The 25,329-nt window shown below is 42.2% G+C and overlaps 1 protein-coding gene across 14 annotated transcripts in view; it reads left to right on the forward strand.

The window, feature by feature from the left end:
* tjp1b (tight junction protein 1b) overlaps nt 1–25,329 on the forward strand; it is a 78,815-nt gene that overhangs the window by 50,001 nt on the left and 3,485 nt on the right. For 9 of the 14 annotated variants that reach the window (XM_058075564.1, XM_058075566.1, XM_058075567.1 and 6 more), the window contains 25 exons: nt 9,748–9,804; nt 9,977–10,101; nt 10,212–10,314; nt 10,446–10,761; nt 11,066–11,172; nt 11,905–12,073; nt 12,148–12,292; nt 13,890–14,023; nt 14,420–14,525; nt 15,393–15,543; nt 16,018–16,126; nt 16,207–16,426; nt 16,685–16,869; nt 16,954–17,049; nt 17,141–17,223; nt 17,318–17,528; nt 17,604–17,704; nt 17,796–18,146; nt 18,463–18,684; nt 19,694–20,551; nt 21,433–21,524; nt 21,666–21,881; nt 21,987–22,123; nt 23,192–23,648; nt 23,772–23,989. In XM_058075564.1, the coding sequence (XP_057931547.1) occupies nt 9,748–9,804; nt 9,977–10,101; nt 10,212–10,314; nt 10,446–10,761; nt 11,066–11,172; nt 11,905–12,073; nt 12,148–12,292; nt 13,890–14,023; nt 14,420–14,525; nt 15,393–15,543; nt 16,018–16,126; nt 16,207–16,426; nt 16,685–16,869; nt 16,954–17,049; nt 17,141–17,223; nt 17,318–17,528; nt 17,604–17,704; nt 17,796–18,146; nt 18,463–18,684; nt 19,694–20,551; nt 21,433–21,524; nt 21,666–21,881; nt 21,987–22,123; nt 23,192–23,648; nt 23,772–23,989 (4,969 nt within the window). The remainder of the gene's footprint in view (nt 1–9,747; nt 9,805–9,976; nt 10,102–10,211; nt 10,315–10,445; nt 10,762–11,065; nt 11,173–11,904; nt 12,074–12,147; nt 12,293–13,889; nt 14,024–14,419; nt 14,526–15,392; nt 15,544–16,017; nt 16,127–16,206; nt 16,427–16,684; nt 16,870–16,953; nt 17,050–17,140; nt 17,224–17,317; nt 17,529–17,603; nt 17,705–17,795; nt 18,147–18,462; nt 18,685–19,693; nt 20,552–21,432; nt 21,525–21,665; nt 21,882–21,986; nt 22,124–23,191; nt 23,649–23,771; nt 23,990–25,329) is intronic. The other 5 variants (XM_058075565.1, XM_058075572.1, XM_058075578.1 and 2 more) reach the window with 3 other exon arrangements.

A 25,329-nucleotide genomic window follows, 5' to 3' on the forward strand; every position in this document is an offset into this window, starting at 1 on the left:
ATTATCGTCACCCTGAGCTGTCATGGGAGCAGCAGCAGTCACCAGAGTCACTGTGGTTTCGGAAGGACACAGTATTCATTGCTGTTCTTTGTTGGCTTGAGTAGGAATTTAACATGCATTGATGTCTCAAAAGAAAGCCTAAGATGCTGTATATGCGTGTTTTTATGTTCTCTTACATCACATCGAAACATTTTTGCTTTGCCCTTATGAAGGGTTTCCTAAGTAGAAACTAAATCTGAGAGATGTGAACCGATGTTGCATAACACTGGGGTTGTTGTGAATTTTATTGATAATTGTAGCTATTTAAATCATAGCACATCCATGCTGCAAAATCCAGACTACAAAAGGTTCATTAAGTACAGAAACTGAAGTGGAAATGCCCTCGAGTTTGTACAGTTTTCTGGAAAAAAAAAAATCCTCTTTCAAGTTGCCATCACGTAGGATGTGAGACTATCACGTGAAACCTCAGCTCAGCAAGAGTCACAGGATTCATTCTGGTGGTGTGTCCTCCCCCTCCATCTATTGTAGCTTTGCAAGACTTTTACTAAAAGATGGATGATGTTATGCAAGATGTTAGCATATTTTGCAAGAGTTGAGCTCAGTTTGTCTTGCATCAAAAGATTATTTCAAACTGTGTGTTTTCATTTTTTTTTCCTGTTGTTTAGTTGGCTCAAAACTTATTCTGAAAGAAGGACTATTCTCAAAAAGGCGTGTCCAAAGAAAAACTATAGTATGTAGTATCTCTTGGCAAAAAGTGCATTTTTTGCCAAGGACTCACCTGCGGATGCTATTACCACATTTTTTTTAGCATGCCTGTTACCACCTCACAATTTGCAGTGTTTTCAGGGACATAAGAGACAGATGCTGCTTTAAACATAGCATGTTACTGAGCTAACTTGTTAGCCTCCAATTCTTTTATTTTAAACTTAAACAATTTTTTTGGAGTGGAGAAGAAGGACACTGTAAGAAACCAAAAACTTAACACTTCCACACAGAATGTGAGGAGAACTTTTTGGCACTCTTAAATTTAATTCCATGTCTCATCAATGTAATATCATTGATGCCAAGTGACCAGAATACTAGTATAACTAGTCTTTTATTTTTTTATTTTTTTTTTTACCAATAACAGTCCATAGTCTTCCCACGAAACAGTGGTCATTTATGAATTAATTCATTTGTGAAAAACCATGACAGTCACTGAGCGGTGTTCAAACCACAATATAGCAAGGGACGACTATAATATCATGTTTTGAAGTCTTATGCAGCGATGGTGGTTTAAGCTAACAAATCTGAAGTAGAATTGGAGAATTACTACAGCTTCTGCTTGAGCTGAGACAGCAGTTAAACTCCACTCCATTGAAATAATGTTTCTCACTCATCAGAGCTAACGAGTGACTGTAGGAACACTAGGTGTAGGTAGGATTGCAAGGTTTATATGGTGTCTTTCAGTGTAAATGTCCCATGTTACTAACCCCTGAATGGATTAACTAAATTTCATTAAAAATAATTGGAAATCTGACCAAGTTGCCTGCCAGCAACCTGTAATGTATTGTTTTTGAACTTTAAGGATGCACCAAACGTTATACAGTAGTAGCAGAGAAGCTTGCTTGCGCGTCACTCAGCTTGTAATTCTCAGCTGAAAGCTATCAAGTTGAATAATCTCCGAAAATGTCATTCATCACCTTTCACAACTAACCTCTCTGCGTGGTGCAGAATCAAGCTTTTATCATGACTGTGTTGTCAACATCCCACACGCGGTGACAAGAGAGAGGAGGTGGAGGGGGGCAGGTCAGCAGCTCCTCTTATCAGCACATTCCTGCCCTCCTGGGCTCCGTGTGGGCCGCTGATAACTTCCACTGAGGCTTGATTGAGGGCGGGAGCTGATTTCCTTCTGTGTCTCTGGTTAGCATCAGCAGCTCCAACGGTGGGAGGTGTTGTGAAGATTATCAAGGACAATCAAAGCTAAAAGTGGCTGCTTTTTTGTTTTCTGCAGTTTTATGTTTGGTTGGATGATGTCAATATTAATGCAACAGGTTGCTTGAACCCTGTACTGTTACAACTAGAGTTACTACTACTACAGTAAACCGACACTTTTTTTTTTAAATGTCAAGACTACACAGTTAAAGCTTCACTTTGTAGATGTTCATTCCCATCCGTGGTTGCTTCCAGTAAAATTACAGTTTGATTCTATAGGGTGCACATTTTGGTCAAGGCAACCAATCAGAAAGCAAACTACAGTATGTGTGGAATCTGTCACTTGTCTGTCAGAAGCTCTGCTCTAATGGAAGTAAATTTAACTCTTCTCCCTCGCCAGGGATGTGACGTTATGTCTGTCAGGCTTCACCAACTTGATGATTGTCCTGATTCCTGAATGCTAAGTGGGTTGGAATGACCAACATGGTTTAGTCGGATCTCACTGATGAATTTGAAACAAATACTGATTACTTCAGAGTTTCCACTACATACGACTCAGGTTATGTGCACAACTACTGAGGGGTGATGTTAGAGCTGGGCGATATAGATGTTTTTAAAATATCAATATTTATTGAAGCGCGATATCGAAATTAGCCATATGGCTGATATCAATAAAGACTGCATTTGCGCTGTATCGCTATATCTCCGTCAGAGCAGAAGCCCGGCGACTCAGGAAAGGCAAGTACCTTAATAATATGGCACTCAAATTCAGAGCATTTAGCTTATGGTTTGTCATACACGTGGTCTGCTTTAGCTACTATTTTTAGATACGATTTTTTTAATGCGCATCTTGCATGATGCTTTAAAATTACCATATTTTCCCGACTTTTCGCACTTTTTTCATAGGTTGGCTGTTCCTGCGACTTATACTCCAGAGCGACTTATAAATGAAAAAGCTGTTAATGTTACATAAACACTGGACACCTTTTCTGTTCATGTTTATTTTTGGTGTAGCTGAATAACCTTGCCTTCCATAGAACTTGCCTTCCAAGAGGACGTAATGTCTGGTTTGGTCAAGTAGTTTGTAAAATAAATTGCCAGCAAAAAATGCGACTTATACTCCAGTGCGACTTACGTATGTTTTTTTCTACATAATTATGCATTTTTGGCCTTGTGCGACTTATACTCCGGAGCGACTTATAGTCCAGAAAATACGGTGAAAAAAAAAATTTATTCTAATAAAAAAACTTGACACGCTTTGATTTTGTCTAAACTCACTTTGCGAAAAAAAAAAAAATACTTATATATACACACACACACACACACATATATAAGAGGTATATCTTATATCGGGATATGACTTTTTTGGTCCATATTGACCAGCCCAGTAGAGTGAATACATAATGAGGATTTTCCGTCATTAATACAGATACTGACGAGCTGTACTCGTTTCATACTCGTACCGGCAAAAATGCAAAAATCTGTAATGGTTGCTGGAGAATCCGACTCACCCTTAGTATTTAAATATTTTGTTAACACTGTTGGAAACATCTACTTGATTTTTCGTTTTTCTGTGCTGCTAATGTCTACTTTGCTGCTGTAAATCCAGTATTTCCACATTGCCTGATAAGTAAAAGCTTATTTTCTTCTATTCTAAGCACCTGTTACTTTAATAACAACATTGAGTCTTTTTTGGGGAAGAGTCCTTGACACATTTGACTTGACAATATTTGACGACGTTTCCTTGCAAAAATGCTACAAATGTGTCAGACTGCAAAAGCATCTGCTGCACATAGACCTCTTCTGGTCATCCCGCAGACATCTGCTGTTATGTTATATCAAACAGCTGAAATTTGTTTCTGTGGTCATATCTTGACACGATGGATTGTCATCGTAACTGGCTTTAAGGGTCACTTTATGCATGAATCATGAATCCCTGATACAGCATCGGGGCGTTGTGTTGTACCTTCGTGTCATAGCTGTCACACCTATCTTCTCAATGTGACCTGGAACACAAGCTGCATTGCAAAGAGGAACATAATGTCAGCCTTTAATAACCACTACTGATACATGTAGTGAGGAATTTTTCCTCTATGTGGTTAGGAAGAAAAGCACATTTTATTGAGTGATGAATTGTGCACACATTTCTCGTTAGCCGGTTTTATGGGGAACTACTTAGTTTCCACTTTCCACACCAGCTTCGTAGGTTCTGTTTAATTTGCTTTAATTGTTCGGTTGCTGGTCGAGTGGTTAGCGCGCAGACCTCACAGCTAGGAGACCAGGGTTCAATTCCACCCTCGGCCATCTCTGTGTGGAGTTTGCATGTTCTCCCTGTGCATGCGTGGGTTTTCTCCGGGTACTCCAGTTTCCTCCCACATTCCAAAAACATGCTAGGTTAATTGCCGACTCCAAATTATCCATAGGTATGAATGTGAGTGTGAATGGTTGTTTGTCTATATGTGCCCTGTGATTGGCTGGCGACCAGTCCAGGGTGTACCCCGCCTCTCGCCTGAAGACAGCTGGGATAGGCTCCAGCACCCCCTTGTGACGATAAGCGGTAGAAAGTAAATGAATGTTCGGTTGCTAGGTTTTGTAAGTGTTGACTGGCCTGAACAAAACCGACAGCATTTTTATAGGCGTCATCTCCTATGTGTGACATCACCATCCTGTTCACTCTGACTTGCACAGGGGAAGAGAGGAGTAAAAAAAATATGCATCACGCCGTGAGGCATCAATACTTGGGAGTCAATGCGGCAGCCCAAGGGTTAATTCCGATACAGCAGTTTACACTGCGGATGGATGTTCACGAGCACAGAGGAGTCCCATGCTATAGCGGAACTGCAGATCCCACACAGATCGCTGCCAAGCCCGAGGGGATTTGCTTCAATCCCATGAGCGTGTAAAGAGAGTTGTGGGGAGGGGATCCATTTTGAAGAAGGATGTTAGGAGAGGACGTTTCTCCCCTCTGCATGCGAATCAAAGGAAGCATTGGGATGTATCTCTACTATATGTCATCTGAGATCATAATTAGTGTTGTTTTTCAGTCGAGAGACGTGAACGAAGGTTTGGGCTGGGGTGTCCTTGCTATGATTGGCGTCGTCATATGCTGCTGCTGGATGTACTGAGTATCCTCAGTATCCTGGAGATGCTTTTGTAGTGCCCATAATGAACTGATGTAAGTTCCTCTGGTCTTTGTATTTAGCAAATACCGCACTTGCATCATTGTAATTTAACTCAGCCATGATTTATGAGAGGTAACGCTAAACTATCTTGAGCAAATGCTTCTCTTCAATGCTGCTCATAAAACACTCACCTGTTGACTGTTAGTTTATTACCTTTGTTGTTGTGTATATCACCCCCATCAACAACACCTATTGTATACCGAGATATACTTGAATTTTAGTAACCCTTTAAATCATGCATATTTTCTATCTGATGCTTCGGATTTTGTCAAAATGTGCTGGTGTCCTCAAGAGATCAGTCAAAGTTATACTTTGATATTGTATTGAGGCTCATAGATTTCTAGTTTCTAACCCTTCTCATCACAAGGACAAGCTAATGGGCTTCCTCAGGTCCCAGAGGGGCTTGATTGAAAAAGGAAGTGCTTTTCCCCCCAAACCACACCACACAACACAACAACAAATATATTGTACTCATGAAAGAACCACAAGTTTTTCTGCTGAGGAGCATTTTCGGGAGCTTGCATCGTAATTTTAATGTGACTGCAAACTGAAGCGAAAATGAAAGCGCATGTACAATAAACCTCCCTTTGTGACTTAAGTTAATATTTATGATTTATTTCATGTTGTGGACTAAGGGTGTCACAAGATATCACAAGATTAAAACCAAGGGTGTATGATGGTTATTGGATCGTTAAGAGGAATTATGACGTTGTACTGATAAGTCCAATAATATAAAAAAAATAGCTCTGATCATTGATTTTAGAAAAGAAAAGCTCCAATAAGGTGGGATTATTCGTGTTTGTGCTATGGGTTTAGCAACAGCTGAGGACCTCCAAAACGGGCGAAAATCAAAAGTCGGATTTTTTGCCTTCTTTAGGTCCTGCCTGGACCCCTGATGAATGTGTGGTGGGTTTTGTCCACCTCCCGGACCAGAAAAGAGTAATTTAAGCACCTCAAAAAATGATAATTTTCAACAGCCGAGGACCTCCAAAACGGGCGAAAAAATCAAACAGTCAGAAAAGTCTGATTTTTTTTTGCCTTCTTTAGGTCCTGCCTGGACCCCTGATGAATGTGTGGTGGGTTCTGTCCACCTCCCGGACCAGAAAAGTGTCATTTAAGCACCTTTAAAAAAGGATAATTTTCAACAGCCGTGGACCTTAAAAACGGGCAAAAAACGAACCGTCAGAAAAGTATGATCTTTTGCCTTCTTTAGGTCCTGCCTGGACCCCTGATGAATGTGTGGTGGGTTTTGTCCGCTTCCCGTACCAGAAAAGTGTCGCCCGTTTTTCACTGTCTCTTGTAACTTCTGCTGAGCTCACTTGTAAACAAGTATGGTGTCGATTGTGTGGGACTCAGTGTTTCCAAATGCTCCAAATAAATGGTATATTGTCTTTCACTTGTATAGTGCTTTTCCACCTCCAAGGGGAAAACAGTGTACTCTTTGACATTTATCAATTTTATTAATTCTGTCAGCAAGCATTGACAAATCTCTAGAGGTGAAGTAAACGCTTCTGCAATGTAGTGAGTGACACATTAATCGGGCCACACAACAAATCGCTAATGAAATTTGTTTTAATTGTCGATTTTTATCGATTTGTTGCTGCAGCCCTTATAGTGACACATCTATTGTGGACATTTATCATCAAGTCCACAGATTAAAAACATTTTTGGTAATTGAATAATCATGGAGTTAATCATTATTAATCACCTAATTAAGTTTGTATAGACATTATTGGACAATTCTTTTACTGGGAAGCTGTTCGTGCTTCTATTGAATTCTAGTGTGACATATTGTGTATTGATTCGACACAGTCCATTGTGACCACATATTTCCTGCCTTTCAGCTGTGCGATCCATCTGTTTGACTGTCCATCTGGGTTGTGGCTTCTCCCAAGTTGTTTAGTCGTATTCCACCCCAAGCACGGCCTGAGCATCTCCACCAACCCTGCCAGGGTTGGCTTTGCCTTGTGGCATGAGGCTTGTGTTGGCACCGGTTGTTTGTGCTTAGGCAAGATGTGCACTGCAAAAACACATTGTTCACTGGTGCAGCTTGAACGTCCGTCAGTACACGAGCTGTTATCATAACACTAATGATGATCTTCATATTGCTACTCGGTTTTTACATGTTGGACAAAATGTTATTGGTGCATGGGTCAAGGAAAAGCCCAATGGGGTTTATTGTAATAGGCAACAGTAGCTTGGGCTAGTGATAAATGCCTTTTTAGTAGATAGATGTGTTAAAACTGCACTTTTTTTTAGTTTTGCCCATCATCAATAATCCTTTCCTTACAAGTTTAAGGTTATTTTCATCATCCAAAAGGTACAGAGAGACCTTTTGGTGTCCAAACTGCAGCAGCGTCCTCCTGACAAGCTCTGCAAATGTCAGGCCACTTAAAGAACCCTACAGTGGTCCCCCTCAGTTGCTGGAGCAACCAGCTCTGCAGGAGGAAAAAGCAAAACCAGACAGCTTCAAAGGCGAAGGGGTGTGTGTGTGTGTGTGTGTGTGTGTGTGTGTGTGTGTGTGTGTGTGTGTGTGTGTGTGAGAGAGAGAGAGAGAGAGTCTCTGTGTAAAAGGGATTTAAAAAAACTGGTGGGCACTTAAAAGCACTTTTGATGTTTTTCAGTACTTTTTGACTCTTTAAAGGAGTCCTTTGAAGCAGAAGTCCAAAAGCAAATAATCTTTTCATAGGACAAAGACACAACACTTGTAATACTTACAATGTAGAGTTATTTTACAGCTTGGCTAACAGTGTGAATGTATTGCCCCTAAAATAACTACTCAGACAACCATTAATGTCTAAACACCCAAATTTGAGTATAAAGTATCAATATTTAGTGTGGATACAAGGTGGGTCACGAGGCACCCGACTCATGAGATGAGGCGATGTGCGAGACTGGTCCACGAGACGAGATTATAGCATTACTTTTAAGAAAAATACAATGACAAAATATGACTGGACTGGTCTTTTTAATTGAACAAGAACCTTGCAACACCAATTAGTCACATGACCCCAGGGAGAAAATAGCTAAGCTAAGCTAAGGCCCAATTACTGGAGTTTAATATATATAAGGGTATATTCACTTTTGTTGCCAGTTGCCACTTGACTGCATCACATTGTATCATTGTGTCATTTTTTTTGTGTTGTCCCATGAAAAAAAATATTTGTTTTTTTACAGAAATGTGAGTGTACTCACTTTTGTGTGCTGACTAAGGATGTCCCGATCCGATAATTATATCGGACTGCATCTCAAGTCTCCAATATTGGCACTCGGATACAAGCAGTCGCTTGTGACCGGAAAAAATAATATACAGTTCGAAATCCCACAGTTTTTGCATGTTTAATGGGGGCAGCGCTTTGTCCCATTTTGCTTGTTTTTTTGCTGATTGGTTGGTTGGTTAGCAGTGTGGCGAGAGCAGATACTGTTGTGAGTTGTGGCCGACAGCAGCTCCTGTGTGAATGGTCACTGCATATGTGTTCCCTGAGAATAAAGTAATTGAAGTGCATTGTTAATCGCTCCTTACAAACTGTATTCTCCACTGGCCACTAGGTGTCACTAACGTTACATTGATGAGACGGTAGCCACCACAAAAAGTACACTGTCAATGCTTACATGTGATGAGTGTATGTTATATATTATTTATGTCCAAGATCTATACAAACAGTCGATTCCAGATTCTGCCCCTGCAGGTCTGTCTAGCAGAAGCCCAGATAGAGCCCAACACAACAATAACTGGTTAAAGTAGCAAGGAGTAACTCACATGAGAAACTCCCACAGGATGGCATAACATTATGATCTCTAATAGAAAAGATGAGCAGCCCTTGTTGGAGGTGTCACTGAGCTGCCACTACATTTCCGATAAAACCGTACCTCAGATGCATCAAGTAGTAAATGGGTCAGTTTATCCTCATGCCTACTGTACTCATTCATACATACTCAAACCTACTGTAACATCCTTTAAACAGCAAGTGGACGTGAAATGATGAAGAAGCAGCGATCAGTTAAAGAATGAAGGGGGGGGGGGGGTGCGCTGAGGACAAGGTCGCCCCCAACAGCTGAGGAGTCGACCTTCATCTCTTCCTCTCAGGGGGGTTACTGTGACCAAGGTTGCATTTTAATTTCATTGACTCTTGTCAGTGTGGCCTCATTTTATCTTGCAGGGGTTTTATCATTGTACCTACTGTGTTGAGTACACCATAACCCAGGGCTGCTCACACTTTTTCAGCAGGCGAGCTTATAGGCAAGATAATTTGAACTCTCAGAAAAGCAAAAAAATATTTGTCAAAGTAAAAGTTCTGCTTCAAATGTATATTTTCTCAAAAGCTGTTTTTCTCTCTTTTTTTAGTCGGGAACTAAAACTTGCCGAATGAAAAGCTGCCCGGTCCTCATGGACTTGTGTGTGTGTGACGTGGACATATGCAGCTTATATGTACAAGTTTTTTATTTTTATTTTTTTTTAAATGTAGTGGATGACGCTTATCCACATCTTATCACACTAAAATGAATGTTTGGAAATTCAAAATTTTACCCAAGTTATGGTATTTGGAACACAGTAAAATGTGTTGATACAACAACAGCTGTCAACATGACATTTGCTGGTGGAATTAATTTTCTGAATTTTAATTACTGTCTTTATTGTTGTGTTTTCCAGAGCGCAGCTATGGAGGAGACTGTCATTTGGGAACAGCACACTGTAACACTGCACAGGGTTTGTAGTCAAACTTCATCTTTGCAAACTAGTCCTGGTCCAAATATCTTTGTATCTTTTCTTTTTTGCAGACATATTGTGGTTGTACAATGTACACAAATCAGTAAAAATTCAGACACTTCCGTCATGTTGCACAATCATTTTGATGCACATACTGTATTTTTCTATACAGGCACCAGGGTTTGGCTTCGGGATAGCCATATCAGGAGGTCGCGATAACCCTCATTTTCAGAGCGGCGAGACCTCCATTGTCATCTCAGATGTGCTAAAAGGCGGCCCAGCTGAGGGCCTACTCCAGTAAGTTCCTCTGCTATTATTGGCATCACAGTCTAATTAGCACTATTATATTTCCCCCATCCTGCTCCAGTAAGACTCCAGCATGTCTCACTGACGTCTCTTCCCTTTAGGGAAAATGACAGAGTTGTCATGGTCAATGCTGTGTCCATGGACAATGTGGAGCATGCATATGCAGTCCAGCAGCTTCGTAAAAGTGGGAAAATTGCCAAAATTGTGAGTCCACATCCTATTATTAGTTATTGTATTACAATTTCATTTTGTTATTGACACATATGAAGTGTGTGGTGAATGAGTCAAACTTATGTGACCTCTCTGTAACTGCTTATCGTGTTTACTTTGACCAGACAATCAGACGGAAAAGGAAGGTGCACGTCCCCATGGGTCGCCTTGGGGAGCGGGAAACGATGTCGGAGCATGATGAGGAGGAGGACAGCTACGATGAAGAGATATATGAGACGCGGAGCGGACGGAGTGGCGCCTACAGTGGCGTGGGCGGAGCCATGGGCAGGCGCAGTGGTCGGAGCTGCGGCCGACGGGACAGAGAACGTGAACGCAGTGGCTCACGAGAGAGAAGTCTCTCACCGCGGTCGGATCGCCGCTCACACAACCTGCCCCCTCGTCCCGCCAAGGTCACGCTGGTCAAATCACGTAAAAATGAAGGTGAGGCTCACAAAGTCGGGGCTCGAGAAGGAAAAATTTGTTCAATTTTATTTTACTCAGCTATTAATAGTTGAATCAGCTTTAGAATAAGAACTCCCCAAGTCATTTTTGGTTAACTTCCAGCCACCGCAAAACTTGCCAGCTGCAGCAGAATCCAAGTTAACTCAAATAAATCTAAGTAAAATCTTCTTTAATCTTCACTTTGGTTAATCCCGTAGTAGAAGTAGCGCCTGAACGTGGTCAGTGCTTTGCCGGTCTTGTGAACTCTGTGCTAACCTTGTCTTTGTTGTTGTCGTTCTCCAAGCAGAGTATGGCCTGCGCCTGGCCAGCCACATCTTCGTCAAGGACATCTCCCCCGAGAGCCTGGCTGCCAGGGATGGAAACATCCAGGAGGGGGACGTCGTACTGAAGGTGAAGGGAGGAAACATCATAAAACATTAAATATGAATGAAGCAACTAACAATTTAGCATGGTGTCCTCTTTGTCTATTTTGGTATGGTTAGGAGTGGAAATAAGAAGTGCTAATGTAATGGAATTGTAAGGAAGCAGCCCCTTCATTTGCTTTTTATTGCTGTTTTGTGCTGTCAAATGTTGCGTAACAGCACTTACAGATGCAACCTGATGTGCTTCCAGAAGCTCCTCTTTTTCTGCAGCGTGCATAATGTAGCTGTGTGCGTGTAACAGGTATCTTTTCAACTGTAACCGCTCTCAATCAATTATCATCAACTCTGTTCTTGCATAAAAGGAATTAATTAAAAATAAAACTATGCATACTTACCTTTTTATCTGTATCTGTGCACAATCTAATGAGGTCCGAAATAAGAATAGTTAAAGTATTACCTTTCAGTGTCAATCAAAACTGAAAATGATCATGTTTTGAAAGGGAGGTCATATTGGGTCATATTGGCTTACGTACCCAATGAAGAATCTCATGAGGTTTTTTTTTTCCTTGTCAGGCTGCTTCTCATCACTCTTTAATTTGATTTCACCCTGATATACACAATATGTCTGATGCTGCTCTTAATTTCAAATCCAATCATGTACAAAATACGGTATTAAAGTGTCAAATGGAGACATCCTTGAACGTGAGAATGAGTTTCTTCATCATGTTATGGCTAACAATCTTTCTTCTGATTCTCATAGATCAATGGCACAGTGACAGAAAACCTCTCCTTGATCGATGCCAAGAAACTGATAGAAAGGTCAAAGGGCAAGCTAAAAATGGTTGTTCAGAGGGATGACAGGGCGACCTTGCTGAACATCCCAGACCTCGATGACAGCATTGCTTCAGCAAACGCCTCTGATAGAGACGGTGAGTGTGTGGCGTTTCACTGTTTGGCCACTTTAACCGATGTGGGCGTTAAACAGCGGAATGTGTGTTACCAGACATTTCAGATATCCATTCGCTGGCATCCGACCATTCCAATCGATCGCATGACAGACGTCGGAACAGCCGCTCCCGTTCTCCAGACAGGCGATCGGAACCGTCAGACCACTCCAGACACTCGCCACTTCAAATCAGCAATGGCAGGTGAGGAGCACCAATATATTTTTATCTTCCTTTGCTTATTTCTGCTTCAGTGTGTTTTGATGCAAAACTCCCACAGATTGTTTGACTTTTACACAGTCCCTTGTCAATACAGGTAGAAATTGGTACAGTTTGTAAATAGCTGGTCAATTTTGGTTGCAAGTATGCTCTAATCACTGCAGGTCACTATTATTTTTTCTTAACAAAATTTGCATAATCTTTTAAACTATACTACTTATATAGGTGAACGTTTTGTAAAGCATTGTTGTATTAATTAATATGATTTACCTATTTTACCGGTCTTCTATATTATATTATAATACCACTTTTTTTCAACCAAAATTGTAAACACAAATAAAGTGAGTCCACCCTTAGGCCATCTCTATGTGGAGTTTGCATGTTCTCCCCGTGCATGTGTGGGTTTTCTCCGGGTACTCCGGTTTCCTCCCACATTCCAAAAACATGCTAGGTTAATTGGCGACTCCAAATTGTCCATAGGTATGAATGTGAGTGTGAATGGTTGTTTGTCTATATGTGCCCTGTGATTGGCTGGCGACCAGTCCAGGGTGTACCCCGCCTCTTGCCCCAAGACAGCTAGTATAGGCTCCAGCACCCCCGCGACCCTCGTGAGGATAAGCGGTATGAATTAATTAATTAATTAATAAAGTGAGTAAATAGCACACATGCAACCCACTTTTTTCGGAATTTTGTCGGAATAGGAGTTAGTAATAAATGAATAAACCATGTTCTCCCCCATTGTGGGTTTTCGCCCGGCACACTTTATTTATTTTTTTAATTGAGCTACTTTACTGAATCAACTCTTTGCCTCTGACACTCACTAAAGGTGCCACAAGTTGGTAGTCACAAGTTTCGATTTATGTGTCATTTTAATATTTGGAATATCATAATTTTGTAACGCTGCAGGAATAATTGACAGTACACAGTATTACAGTTTATTCTAAATTGACATTAAAGATGTGTTATATAGCTGCTTTTTTCTTGGTTTGTTAGACAACTCTCCTGGTAGAATGGCAAATAGGAACGTCGCACTGGAAATCAAAGTTCGTAAAAGCACTGTATCAATGTCTAACGTGGCTACCAGGGCAGTGGACCAGCTTGTTCAGAATGCCAATGTTGTCGACATACCTCAGCCCCACATGACAACACTGTATAAATCCTCGTGCTGGGTTGGCATTTTGCCCGTACTGATGAGATCAACTAGTGAGCTGTAAACATTAAGTTAGGTGGCGAGTTGGTGTATCGCTTTTACGGCCAAGTACGTGATTTTCATGCAAAGACACCACTGTTTATGTGACCCTGATGATGACTTCTGCAATGTATTGATATATTCCCAACATCCTTACCACTATGCATTTATGTTCACCTTGAAGACAGCAGATGAGATGCTCTAAAAATAGAACATATAAAACAGGAAAGCTGTGTCCTTGAAGACAGACGCAGCAAGCTGTTCATTTGACCTGTTTTGATTTTTTTTCCTGCCACAAAGTTTTAACCCACTTCAGTGTAGTGAAAGCCTGTTTGTTGTATCACTACCGGCCATGTTTAAAGTCAAATTGAACAAATCCACATCCTCTCTCAGTCACAGAAGTCGAGATGAAGAGCGGATATCAAAAGCGGCCTCAACACCAGCAAAGCTTTCGGAGGAACTTCCTCTGCCCAAGCCGAAGGAGGCAGCACTCGCTCGGGATGAGAAACAACTTCCGCCGCTTCCAGGTCAGAGCCACAAGCCTCAGTGGTTAAAGCCATTTTTTGTCAATGTGTTTCCTATGTCATGAGCTACAGAATAACAACAAATAAGAAATGTAGCTTGACACAGCTTGTGCGTAAGCATAAATTCCAAGAAAAAGTTCAGCTTCCGATGCCTGCTGAGCCAGGCTTAGTTTGCCTGGAGCCAAGTGAAAATAAACCATATGAGCTGATTTAGTCTGACGTCTCTCTCCAGCCTGCAGCACTCTGCTTGTCCTCCTTGCTTAGGACACCATGTGCCTACATTGTGTGTTTGTGTGTGTGTGTGTTTAACACTTATTGTTTTTTAAATTATTGTTGACTTTTTTTTGTGTAGGAATATCATCAATTCATTTTATTTCTGTGACAATTTTGTGCATTTAGAGCCAAAGCCCGTGTATGCCCAGCCTGGACAGCCTGATGTCGACCTGCCTGTCAGCCCATCTGACGCTCCTGTGCCAAGCGCCGCTCATGACGACAGCATACTTCGGTACCAGTGTGCATATAAATGAGACGTGTCATAAATGTAGCCTTGGCAAAGATAATACTTGATTGAAAATAATGTCATACGACATGACAGATCTTTAACTACAAAGCCAAAGTGACTGTAACCTTTGTGCTCACAAAAGCATTACACTCGATGAAAAATGAGAGAGAGAAAATAGCCACTTCACATAGCAACACTTTTAGAAGTGCCAGTATGCCAGTACGTTATCTATACGAAGCAAAGTTTTTATTCATTCATTCATTCTCTACCGCTTTTCCTCACGAGGGTCGTGGGGGGTGCTGGAGCCTATCCCAGCTGTCTTCGGGCGAGAGGCGGGGTACAGCCAATCACAGAGCACATATAGACAAACAACCATTCACACTCCCATTCATACCTATGGACAATTTGGAGTCGCCAATTAACCTAGCATTAAAAAAGGGAGACTGTGTGGGAGAAAACCCACACATGCACGGGGAGAACATGCAAACTCCACACAGAGATGGCCGAGGGTGGAATTGAACCCTGGTCTGCTAGCTGTGTGGTCTGCTCGCTAATCACTCCTCCACCGTGCTGCCCCAATGTTTTTATAAAATGACATGGTTGGACATTGATGCTTTGCCTGGTGCTGATTCTTATATTTATTGTATCAATTATAAAATATTTAAATTGATTAAGAAAGGCACATTTGTGACATTTCTAGTTTTATCATCTCAGCTATTATGCTGTTACTAGTTTATACTCAAAAAAATACATTATTGGATAGCATTCAGAGATCCAGTCACTGTCGAGCTTGTTTTGCAAAACAGAATTCCATTAAAAGGGCATCACGTCTAATAAAGTCTGACTGTTTTCTTCATCCTCCTTCCTCAGGCCAAGCATGAAGCTGGTAAAGTTCAAAAAGGGTGAGAGCGTGGGGCTGCGGCTGGCGGGAGGGAATGACGTCGGCATCTTTGTTGCTGGAGTGCTTGAGGATAGTCCAGCCGCGAAGGAGGGCCTGGAGGAGGGAGACCAAATTCTCAGGGTAAGTGTTTTTAAAATGACTGCAATCTGTACAATAAGATTAGAAAGTTGTTCTCTCGTAATGTAAATAATTAGGGAGCTGAGTGGCTATGTTTTATTGTATGTATGCAGCCCAACCAAGCGCCCCCCCCCCCCTTTTTTTTTTTCCAGTCCTGCTTGTACACAATGCTCGCTGTAGAATTCCTTTAGCTGTGGGCCAGTCTCTTAGCAATGACCTGAGGGAGCACACACACACAAAAACAGTTTCCTTTCACTGTTTGCACCATTTCCTCACAGCCGTATATCTCTTTTGTTACACCTCTTTTCTTTAAGGGATGTCTTGAATTCTTATACACTACTAAAACCTGCAGTTTCCCAGGCAACATGGAGAACAGAAGAGCAAAAGAAAGCTTATGATTTAGCTTAAAATAACTAAAAAGTTAAATATTATTCTGTGAAAAACGAATCAGAAATAATTAATTTCATCAAATTGCAGGTAAACAATGTTGATTTTGCAAACATAATCCGAGAGGAGGCGGTACTGTTCCTTTTGGACCTTCCTAAAGGTGAAGAGGTAACCATATTGGCTCAAAAGAAGAAAGATGGTAAGTGATGCGACTAAAAGCACCGTGAGAAAACCTCAGTTTATTCGATTTCCCAGCTGATCAGTTGATTTCCTCTCCAGTCTATCGACGGATCGTGGAGTCTGATGTGGGCGACTCCTTCTACATCCGAACCCACTTTGAGTATGAGAAAGAATCTCCATACGGGTTAAGCTTTAACAAGGGGGAGGTGTTCCGTGTGGTGGACACCCTCTACAACGGCAAGCTGGGTTCCTGGCTCGCGATTCGCATTGGCAAGAACCATCAGGAGGTGGAGAGGGGCATCATCCCCAACAAAAACAGGTGACCAACCCTCATAGACAGATCACGCAACATTAAGTACACACATAGAATTGTTGTTAATGGTGTTCAGTATTGTGTAGTGAATCGACAATGAATGGAGCATTGGGGGGGGTTCAGTCTTGTTATTTATTTTAAATCTGTCATTTTCTTGAAATGCTCTTAGCTGCTGGCAGTATTGACATCAGCAGTGCCAAGTATATGACACTTTCATTACCTTTATGTGTCAATTGTTCTGTCTTCCCTGCGGTATGTCAACAGAGCAGAGCAGCTCTCCAGTGTGCAGTATACACTCCCCAAAACAGCCGGGGGTGACAGGGCGGACTTCTGGAGGTTCCGTGGTCTTCGCAGTTCAAAAAGGAACCTCCGGAAGAGCAGAGAAGATCTTTCCTCACAGCCAGTCCAGACAAAATTCCCAGCATATGAAAGGGTTGTACTGCGAGAAGGTGAGTAATCTGGTCATGCACTCGTTAAATGATATATCTGTATTCCAAATCAGCTAATTTTTATTTTTGTGTGTGCAATTGTAGCTGGTTTTCTAAGGCCTGTTGTCATATTTGGGCCTATTGCTGATGTTGCGCGAGAAAAACTCTCCAGAGAAGAGCCGGATCTTTTTGAGCTTGCAAGTATGTTTATGAATAATGAATAATAATGCACACAATGTACAAATGAATAATTATGTTTTAAATGTTACACATTATTCTAATTGTTTTCCAGAGAGTGAGCCAAGAGATGCGGGAACAGACCAACGGAGTTCAGGAATTATTCGTCTTCACACCATCAAACAAATCATTGACCGAGTGAGCCACTCTGCTTTTGTTTGCATCCAAAATGCTTCGTAGATTTTTCTTCACACCCTACTTACTTTCATTCTTCACTTCTTCTCTCATAAAGGACAAACACGCTGTGTTGGACATCACCCCTAATGCTGTGGACAGACTGAACTATGCTCAGTGGTACCCTATTGTTGTTTTCCTAAATCCTGACAACAAGCAAGGTGTGAAGAACATGAGGACAAGACTTTGTCCAGAGTCTAGGAAAAGCGCCAGAAAACTCTATGAGCGAGCCATCAAACTGAGGAAGAATAATCATCATCTGTTCACTAGTGAGTGGTCACAGAAAGGCACTAAAAAGTTGAGTTATTTTTCTTACATTAATTACCAACAAATCTTTTTTACAGCCACTATCAACTTGAACAACATGAATGATGGTTGGTACGGAGCACTTAAAGAAACAATACAACAGCAACAGAACCAGCTTGTGTGGGTGTCCGAGGGCAAGGTGAGCAACAAGCCTTTTGTTTTTAATAAATCCACAATGGAGAACAATTTAATGTGAGTTGTGAGTCCAAAGATAAATGGTTTCTTTTCAGGCGGACGGCACCACGGAGGATGATTTGGATATCCACGACGACCGCCTGTCCTACTTGTCTGCACCGGGTAGCGAGTACTCCATGTACAGCACGGACAGCCGGCACACGTCCGACTACGAGGACACGGACACAGAAGGAGGTGCATACACGGATCAGGAACTCGATGAGACGTTGAACGACGAGGTGGGTCTGCCCACGGAGCCCGCCATCACACGGTCTTCCGAACCTGTGAGAGAAGACCCACCTGTCATTCAGGACACGCCTGGTTACCCTGGATACCAGCACCCAGTGCCACCAGACCCTGCTAATCGTATAGACCCCACTGGATATAAGTTGCCCTCTCCGCAACAGGTAATAATCTGAGTCCTGTAAACCACTCTAGCCTGTGTTTGTCATATGTGAATAGAAGAAATAACTTGAATAGCTCATTGGTTAAGGTCATATTTTTGGGCCCTGAATTGGTTCAATGTAATACATTCCTTGATAAATGTGGACCTAGCCAAGTTTTAAACATGTTTTAGAAGCTACTGCTATATTATCTGATCCAAAAATACAAAAAAAAGCCTTTTCTGGCTGATTCAGTGAGGATCAAGGTATTGGGCTGAGCTTTATTTTGTGTGCCCTTGGCAGGCTGTGTTTGTAAATGTCTTTTAACAATACTTCACAGCAAGATGAGGCTTCTCTGCCCATGCCCTCGTTGCCTCCAGCGCCCTCTGCTGTTGAGCAGCCTGTACAGCTAGAGGGTATACACCCAGAGGAGCCGCCTGCTGCAGCCGCAGCTTCTCAGGCTGACTCTCTTAGCAGCCCCAGTCCTGCCCCTGAGCTTATTCATCCCCCACCACCACCACACGAACCCCACCCGTCTGGACCACCTGGTCCAGAACCAAAGGTACCCGCTGTTTGAACCGGCCACTTGGACCGGGCCTGGGCCCCCAGCCTGCTGTTTTAACTGCCTGTCTTCTCGCACATGCTTTCCACTCGCTCTCTGCATGAAATGCTCACACTGTGTGCCTCACTGAGCCCACTGTGTGCCTCTGGCTCCCAGAGAATGTGTGACACTGCACATGCACCATGGTCAACCTGGGAGACCAGAAGGACTGGTACATCCGAGTCTTTAACCAGGGTGAAGACATCCACAAACCAGCCCTAACTGTTGCCTCTTACTTCCTTTGCATGGCTCCAAATGTTTTTTGGATTCCTTCAGCTTTAACTCTCTTCTGTAGATGGAAAAAAAACGAGCACTTTACAGTGGCACTGTAAAAGTAGATGTGTCGTGTTGTAGTGCAGTAGTTTGACATTGCATTAGATTCAAACTGAATGTTGGTTGCATGATGAAAGCTAACCTGCAGACAGTACTCTTGTTAATGATTTCCCTCAAGCAATTCTCCCTATGGAAAAAAAAAAAAGAACTCACCTCAACACACTGCATTGTGTTTCTGTTCACATGTTTTGTTCTGTGCGGATGCCAACAAATGAAACTTGTTCCATAGGAAGTGCTGTGACTGGATTTGCTGTCTACAGGCTACACACATCATATGTTTGAAATGAGGCCTTTCAGAAATTAAATTGTTTTCCTTATAAAACATGGGAAAAACACACTAATGAACGTGGATTGTCATCATTCTTGAAAGGCATCTTGTCAAACAGGCATTCAGAACTTTTTTTTTTGGAATAATGGACAAATATTTGCTTGTTTAATTTGCACTTTGACAAATTGCCTCATCATTTGGAAAGTGTTACTTATTGTATGCTCAAAGTTTCACTTTCACTTGGAAGTTAATTTGGTGTTTGGGGATATCTTTCCTCAACTAGTTGCTCTGTCTTTGAACACAGAGGTTCATAAAAAGCTCAGCTTAATCACCGATGCAATTTAACAGAAGCATATTGTCTTTTCACAGATGTACAAGAAAGATCTATACAATATGGATGAACCTGTGCGAGTGAACCACGGCATGAAGCAGTCTATGAGCTACAGTCACCAGCCACCATACCAGGACAAGCAGCCATACCGCGAATACGACCACCCGCCTTACTGTTATGATGGAGGCGGCTACGCAGAACCAAAGCCTCACAACACTGACTCTCACCTGCACTACGACAACCGTGTGCCTCATTACAACGAACAATGGTCCCCCTATGACCAGCAGACCTCTTCCTCCCAGCCCCCAGGTTACCAACAGGGCCACCAGCAACCCATCAACTACAACCCCAGGTCCCCGTACGAGGATGGCTCGGGGAGGGACTACAGCCCGCCGCAGCCACGCTATGAAGAGACCCTCCCCGTGGGGTATGATGGAAGATCACGTCACAGTAAACCCGGGCCCATTCGTTATGATGAACCACCTCCACCACCACCCCCAGCAGGCTACGATGTCCGCTCTCCTTATGAGGCAGAAACTCACGGCTTCCCGATAAACTCACCTCGTTCACCAGAACCGCCAAAGCAGTACTATGGTGACCCGGGTCTAAGGCCCTCCTACATTCCTGGGCCACATCGGGGCTTCAAGGCAGGAATGCATGAGCCCGCAATGAATTCTGAGCCCCCAGCTCTTCCTCCGAAAACAGAAACCCTCCCATCCCCAGATGAGGCAGTGATCTCGCCAGGCTCCAAACCCTTCCCGCCTCTCCAACGGGAAGACCTGGATGATGACCCGGCCATGAAACCGCAGTCGGTGCTCAACAGAGTGAAGATGTTTGAAAATAAACGGTCTGTTTCTATGGACAGGGCAAAAGAAGGAGATTCGTCAGTTCTCAGGGTAACTATCTCAGCCATCATCTCAGTATGCGGTATTGATTGAAATTGTAAAAATTGTAAAGCAGTAACTGTAACATTCTTAACTCTCCTCTTGTGTTTGGGTCGGCACCGACCCGTTTTTTACATTTTAATACATAAAAAGAATCACATAACATTTCTTTATTGCATCAAGGCTTTTTGACTTTGTCAGGAAACTCTATTTCAACAAAATAAAACCCAAAAAAATTTTTTTACTAAATTTTAAAATGGTCTGGTTGAAATTATGACCACTGTATTGTTAGGGTCGGTTTTGACCCGGTTGTAATAATATGACTATGAATGAACATCTTGTCCTTTCCCAAGGAAAATACCCATTCTGCTTTTTGATTTCAGTTTATACTAAAGTTTTGTTGCTGAAAACAATAACTTTTTCTACCTTTTCTTGACATTACTATATATGGGTCAAAATTGACCCGAACACCATAGATGTTTCTTTAGTGATGAATACTAAAATGAGAAAATAAATACAACTAATTGATTTAAGAGATATGTTCTATAGCCCTCAGTAACAAAAGAACCTTCACTTTATTAATATGATTCTTTTGACGTTCATTTTACATTGAAATCGAGGGGTATAGTGACAAAAAGAGGCCTACATGCCCACACCAAAAGTATCAAAATCAACATTTTCATGGATGAGGAAGCCTAATAAGTTAACCAAGAGATGACAAGCAAATTTGATGGTAACTTAATGTTTTCAGTGTATTTTATAGCTGATTTAATACATGGGTCAAAACCGACCCGTTAACATAAGAGATGATACCACAAAGCTAACACAAGAGGGGGGTTAAACTGCAAAGGCATCATTGGAAAAACTACAAATATCCTCCTTTTCCTTCTCAGCCTGCAGATGTTCCTAAGCCTTCAAGCGCACCTTGTCCAGTTCTCAAGGCCAATTCTCTCAGCAATCTGGAGCAGGAAAGGTCATCTTACAGGTGTGTAGTTGATGGACAAATCCTCTTTAAAGCATTCATTGTTGTGGAAGGGCCTTTTGATTTTTCTGCACATGTGATATGCAAAGTTATATCATTTTAGCAGGAGCAAACGGGCACAAAATAACTTTTTTTTTTTTTAAGGGCTCCTGAGCCACAAAGGCCTCACACAAAACCACTTGATGATGTCATGCGCTCCAATCACTATGATCCAGATGAGGATGAGGAATACTACAGGAAGCAGTTATCCTATTTTGATCGTCGTAGCTTTGACAGCAAAGCCATGGGCCAACCCAATCCAGGCATCAATCGCTTCCACGATCTAGCCAAACCAGCTCAACTGTCATACCCATACAACAGGTAGAAGGACACACCTTTTGGCGCTGTTCTCAGAACAATAGCTTTACTGCCTTTCCTTCCACTTATCAGTCTTCATTGCTACTATTATTGTTTGTCTTTACTTAGGGTGGAGTCTGTTGAGAAGGTGAGTCCAGGGGAGAAACGATATGACCCCCTCGCTCAAATCAGCCCCCCCACTCAGTACGGACCTCCCGGCTCTGCCATCCCACCCAATACACTGCCTAAACTCAGCCCTGGTGATGGTAAGCTCTGTAACCTCCCTGCCACACTAATGCCACTTGTGATTCTATACCGATATTTCAGCCTTGACATGATATCAGTCAATTTCTGCATGAATCATACATACTTTTATTACTTATTTTGTGGTGTGGAATGTTCATATTAAACTTTACCGGTGTTGTACTCAGCTTTATCACATACTACAGTATGAATTGGCCCTGTACCCTAGAAACCGCCCATGAATGATACTGGAAAAGGCCGAAATGATACAGTATCAAAGCCCAGGGCAGTGATACTGATAAAATATAGAGTTTAACCATGTCCAGTATCAGCCCCCGTAGATGTCCACTCAGAGCGCGCTGCTCTGGTATCGTGCCCGTGAAACAACCAATCAGAGAACAGCGCACAAGCGTGAACACACACTATAAATATTCCTAGTGCTTCTCCAGTCACCAAAAAACCCAAACTTGATTAATGGAACTTTAATTGTCAGACATTGTTAAGATAAGACAATGTTGATAAAATATTATTGTTGAAATATTTTTGCAATTATTGTGTTTACACTGTTTAGATATAATACATGTAATAAACAGAAAATTTTCTGGTCTTTTGATTAAATAATATGTGATAATAAGCTCATGATTAAATAGTATGTGATAATAAGATCATCACATGGTTTGTCTGGTATCAGGCCCAGTATCATGCCCCCAAGTGTAAGTATCAGCCCGAGACCGAAGGCTAATATCAAATTTTAGATTCAAGCCGATATACTCTGATACTAATTTTTTTGATGATATCGGCCGTACACCCCTAATCTGTGCATTAACTCAAGTCTGCACCTCACTTAAATTGATTTTGTTCCAATATTGTTCAATAGCACAATGTAATTGATAGGGTATTCATTAAAATGCTTGAAACTTTTATCAAATGCTTTTCAGGAAATTATTATCAAGGCTATACAGCAATTGAGAGCTCATTTCTCTAATTACATGCTTTCTGTCCCATGTTGTATTTGCAATATAACTTGACTTTTTGGGGGTCTTTTATTTTTGTGAATAATGAGATGTCATTTTTTTTTCTTCTTCGTCCAGTTAACTCCATACCAGAGCCACTAACCTCACCCAATCCCAAACCTGACCTGACTGCTCTCAGACCCACTAGCAGGGATGAACCCACACCGGTTGGTTACCTCCCCCCGAGAGCCCTCCCTGACAAGCCGCCGGTCAACGGCACTGACACGGCACCCTCAAAGAGTATTGCCCCTCCCGCCCCCATCGGTTACAACCGCTATGTCCCCAAGCCGTACACCAGCTCAGCACGACCTTTCGAGCGCAAGTTTGAGAGCCCCAAATTCAACCATAACCTGCTGCCCAACAACACACAGGTGAAGACGGACATCCTCAGCAAGCCCGGTGGGGGAAAGCCCCAAGTGTCACCTCAACCTCTGGACCATGACAGCGGCCTGGACACCTTCACACGCACCATGGACAACAGGCCCAAATACCAGCACAACAACATCAACGCCATCCCCAAAGCCATCCCCGTAAGGTACAGAGCTCATAATGTCTCTCTGATGGTACACATCTCACAGGGAGGTCATTGTGCTAGTCTTCTTGTGTATTGTTCTCCCTCCGACACTACCCTAATTGATGACTGTGACCTCTGCTGCAGCCCCGGCGCACTGGATGATGACGATGAGGATGAAGGGCACACGGTGGTGGCCACCGCCCGAGGCGTCTTCAACTGCAATGGAGGTGTCCTGAGCTCCATCGAAACGGGCGTCAGCATCATCATCCCCCAGGGTGCTATCCCAGAGAACGTAGAGCAGGAGATCTACTTCAAGGTGTGCCGAGACAACAGCATCCTGCCCCCACTCGACAAGGAGAAAGGTCAGTCCGAGCAGGAAGAAAAACATCTTTTGTGAGCAGAAACCCAGCACACAATACATTGCACATCAGCATGTGATGGCGACGCCATTGTCTTATTTTCAGCAATCTATTCAGGCCGGTTTCACTCAATAGTTTCTTCACATCAAAACAATAAGGCTTCTTATGATCTGCACAAGATGGTAAACATGTTGAAAGATCACCAGCTGCTGGTTCTTGTTCCTGCTTTGCTGGACCACCCCAGACCAAGCTCTTATGTAGAGATATGTACTGAAACCTGGCCTCATAATGGCACAATAATATAATAATAATAATACATTTTATTTGTATAACGCTTATCAGAATACTCAAAGACGCTTTACAGTGGAAAAAAATAAAGTTGAGTAAAAACAGAGTAGAAATACAACATTCAATCATTCCTTCAGAGCTAAAAACAAGGCTAAAAGTGGGGCACAGCACTCGGGTATAAAAAGTTAGACATTAAAAAAGGATTTAAACAGGTGGGTTTTGAAGGTGGGAACGTTATAATATGCATATTAGATGAGAACATTCAACTCCCATTGCAAACTTTGGGTCACACTGATTTTTGTAATTTACAGTATGCCTTTTATCTCTAAACATTTTTAATCTAAAAGTCGAACTCTGCCATCTAAAGGGTTAAATGTGTCCCGCTGGGGATGCTATGGATGCTGACGTAGCGATATCTACCACACACAACTAAGGTCATAGTTTTATTTGTATTTTGTACAAGTTTTGTGTGTTTTGTTTATAATTGTACTTGATCTCAACATGGGTCATTCATTCATTCATTCATTCATTCATTCATGCATTCATTTTCTACCGCTTATCCTCACGAGGGTCGCGGGGGTGCTGGAGCCTATCCCAGCTAACTTTGGGTGGGGTACACCCTGGACTGGTGGCCAGCCAATCACAGGGCACATATAGACAAACAACCATTCACACTCACATTCATACCTATGGACAATTTGGAGTCGCCAATTAACCTAGCATGTTTTTGGAATGTGGGAGGAAACCGGAGTACCCGGAGAAAACCCACGCATGTACGGGGAGAACATGCAAACTCCACACAGAGATGGCCGAGGGTGGAATTGAACCCTGGTCTCCTAGCTGTGGGGCCAGCGTGCAGCCCAACATGGGACAATAATTGTCAACTTTTTTTTAATTTTTGAGGATTGTTTTTTTTTTGTCATAGATTTTATGATTGAAAAGAGAATTATTACAGTACTTATGTACAGCATCATATTACAGTACTTCTAGTTCACCATCCAAGTAGTACATTCTTGGTGACTTTTTTTTTCTCAAATGAATCATGTTATCATATC

This window comes from Doryrhamphus excisus, chromosome 6 (assembly GCF_030265055.1).
Source record: "Doryrhamphus excisus isolate RoL2022-K1 chromosome 6, RoL_Dexc_1.0, whole genome shotgun sequence".
Classification (NCBI taxonomy): Eukaryota; Metazoa; Chordata; class Actinopteri; order Syngnathiformes; family Syngnathidae; genus Doryrhamphus; species Doryrhamphus excisus.